The 3,257-nt window shown below is 44.2% G+C and overlaps 1 protein-coding gene across 1 annotated transcript; it reads right to left on the minus strand.

The window, feature by feature from the left end:
* Positions 1–344: 344 nt before the first annotated feature.
* HOXC11 (homeobox C11) lies at positions 345–2,712 on the minus strand. The gene is made up of 2 exons (XM_084832299.1): positions 2,034–2,712; positions 345–577 (listed from the first exon to the last, which is right to left on the minus strand). The coding sequence occupies exons 1-2, from the start codon at positions 2,710–2,712 to the stop codon at positions 345–347; spliced, it is 912 nt and encodes a 303-aa protein (XP_084688425.1).
* Positions 2,713–3,257: the final 545 nt, after the last annotated feature.

Consider the following 3,257-nt stretch of genomic DNA (forward strand, 5'->3'; position numbering starts at 1 on the left):
AAGCATCATAATAAAAATAAATCCAATTCTTCGAGACTAAACGTTAAATTAAAAGTTCATACAGTATCCAAGTCCTTTTCAACGTTTAGGGAATGGGAGTGGGGGGAGTATCAGTGACTCCTTTTTTGACACCCCAACAGGTCCCAAACATACAAACATAAGGAAGGAAGGAAAAGGTTTAAAACTCTGAGGGTTGCTTGTAGACTCCACAGTCAAATCGTGCTTGCAACAACGTCCCTTCTTCATACACAGAATACTTCAACGAGCAGAAGAATTTTAATTTTAATTTTTTTTAAAATTTTTAATTTATTTCTTCTTTTTTTTCTTTTTTTTACAAAAGTGGTTCACAATAAGGGATTTCCGGAGAAATACTGCAGGCGGTCTCTGCTTAGTTTTTTTTCTTTCATCCTTCTGTTCTGAAACCAAATTTTAACCTGTCGATCAGTGAGATTCAACATCCTAGATAGCTGCAGCCTTTTCTCTTTGTTTATATAGACATTGAAGAAAAATTCTCTCTCTAGCTCTCTGATTTGGAATTTCGAGTAGGGACACCGCTTCTTTCTTGTACGGGGGGCACCTTTAAGGGGAGAGAGAGAGAGAAATACAAGCAGAAGGGAATGAAAATAACTAAGCAAATGAAACAGCAACATCCCCCCCGCCCCGAGCTCACATACATAGTTTCACATATATGCCTGGAACCACATCCTACGTCATGTGTAACATCCTAACAGGCGTGTGTAGCATCACACAGCCGCGGAGACAACCTTCCCTGTTAAGTTTGGAATACATGATCATCCCCACCCCTGTTTTTTGGCGTTCCAAGCGTGATCCCTGAGTGCAGTAATCTACAGGAATTGCTGGGGAACCTGAGTAGAGCCACTGGGGCAGTGGGGAAGCCTACGACCAAACGGCAAATCTGCAGCCTTACCATAGAGTCACCATGAGCAATGTTGGAACTATGAAGAACTAGGCATTACGTTCTGCATAAGTTTTTGATTAGCTGGAATGCCACCCTCCACATACCCTCCGCGTGTACACACACATATTTACACGCAAAGAAAATCAAAGCAAGAGAGCCAATCAGTCAAAAAGGAAGCAATGTGTTCCCCAAGGCGTCAAACAGAATTGCAAATACAGTGTGTGTGTGTACACACACACACACACACAACACATACACATATAAAAGTTCATACAGTATTTAAAGGTCCATTCATTTATGAATGAAAATAAACATCACCAGGACACTTGCTTGATCAGTTGCTTAGATTTAGATTCCGTTTTTATTTTTTAAAAAAGAAATCCATATCATCTCTCTCTCTCTCTCTCTCTCTCTCTCTGAGATACCTTATACATTGTGTGTGTGTGTAGATAGATGGATAGCTTTTTAAGGTGAATTAAACACCTTCAATGACAAAAATAAAATTATACTTTAAAAATAAAATAAAAAAACACCCAGGGAATTCAGTCCAGGCTTAGGGCAATCTTAGAGAAAAGAAGAAAAAGTACCATGCCGTGATCGCATGAAAATGTTGCATTCCCCTTCCTCATATTCCTAACAATCCTAACAATATCTATATGTCTATCTATCGATAGCTAGCTATATATAGATATTTAAATTTGGACATGAATTTTCAGTGGGGGAAAATTCACACACACACCCCTTGCATGCATCTCTCCTTGCCTCCTCGAGAGGACAGGAAGCTAGAGCAGTGTTCTGCCCAATTGCCTTTTACCCTCAGAAGCCCGGGACCAAATCCTTTTAAAATGCTCATGTAAGTTCATGATCAAAGTTAATATTTGTCACCATGGTGTGCTTTTAAAATTTCACAGACTCTGAGATACTGTGTCTGCGCCTAACATCTCCATTTTTCTCAAAGAGGCTTTCCCATCGTAAAAATTCTTCTCGTTGCAAGAAAGAGCTTTGTAGGTTATAATAAAATCCTTTGAATGCTTATAAAACTCCACATAAAATTTGACCGACAAAACAGCGGGCTAGTCCCTTAACCTTTCCATTTACTGCTCTCTCTACCTACTCGAGTTGCTGGTTTTGCTCCCTTCCTTGTTGACAGAGGAGGATGAAGCTGTCGAGCCCGGGTTGGTGTTTTCCTCTTCGTCTTCCGGGTCCACGCCTTGGTCGCCGCGGGATGACAGCGCGGTGGGCTGGGAGTCGGTCTCCAGTTTGCTCTCGCTCTTCTGCAGACAGGTCTCCGGCGGGTTCTCGGCGGAGCAGTAGGCGTTTTCGAAGAACCGGTCGAAGCCTTGCGGGAGCACGCTGTTCTTGTTCATGCTGGAATAGAAGCCCGTGGACGCCGGGTGGTTGGAGCTGGGGTGGTGGTGGTGGCTGTAGACGCTCTCGTTTTTCATTAGCATTTCGGTCATGGTGGAAGGCGGGATGCACTCTCGGTGCATCAGCTCTTCTGCGGAATAACACGAGGCGTAATTGCTTCTATGGTGCCATTTATTCGAGGGGTCTAGCCCGTAGGAGACCTCTCGCACTGGCTGCACTTGCGAGAGGTTCGTGGAGTAAGGGTAGGAGATCTGGCGAGAGGGGGCCTGTGGCAGGAAAGATGACACAGTCGAAAATTCTGGGACGTAATAGGTGCAGCTGGGGAGGTAGAGATTGGAAGCGCAGCCTGCTCGGTCTCCGAAGTCGGCGCTCCGCTCCTTGCGCGACTGGGAGCAGAAGTTTCCTAGGTTCACTGAGTTAAACATCTTTCTCCTTTTCTTGCTCCTATAGATAGATGTTTTGGATCCGTTGTGCAGAGGGGGAAAAATTTGGGAAGGCGAGATGACGCGCTATCCGTCTTAGTCGCTCTCTCCAGGACACGTGATCCAAAGTAGATATTGTCATATATCAGTTTGGAGCACTTAGAAGCGTAGGAGTGGTTCACTTAGGTAAGATCTCAGAGGTTCAAACGATTGGTTTTCAAACACCGCAGAAACATTATGAAAATCAATCGCAGATTTGTATTCATTTTCTTCCAGGCACACCCCTTGTAAGCAGTCAAAGCAGATAGCGACGGGGTGCCTGGTGAAGTTCTCTCTCTCTCTCTCTCTCTCTCTCTCCTATTTGGATTTTGCTTTCAGTTGTTCACGAGGGATTCGGATATGGGGTAGGGTGGGGGTAACTCAGGGGTGGGGGAGGTGAGGGAGGGTCTAAGGGATGTGTTAACTGTAATTTCCCCCCTCTCACATGTTTGTTCCTTTCCATGCTAGACACATTTTAGGCGTGATCAGGCATATTCTCTTCTTTTCTT

This window comes from Heloderma suspectum, chromosome 2, assembly GCF_057233095.1.
Source record: "Heloderma suspectum isolate Gila_16-S chromosome 2, 16-S_ref, whole genome shotgun sequence".
Classification (NCBI taxonomy): domain Eukaryota; kingdom Metazoa; phylum Chordata; class Lepidosauria; order Squamata; family Helodermatidae; genus Heloderma; species Heloderma suspectum.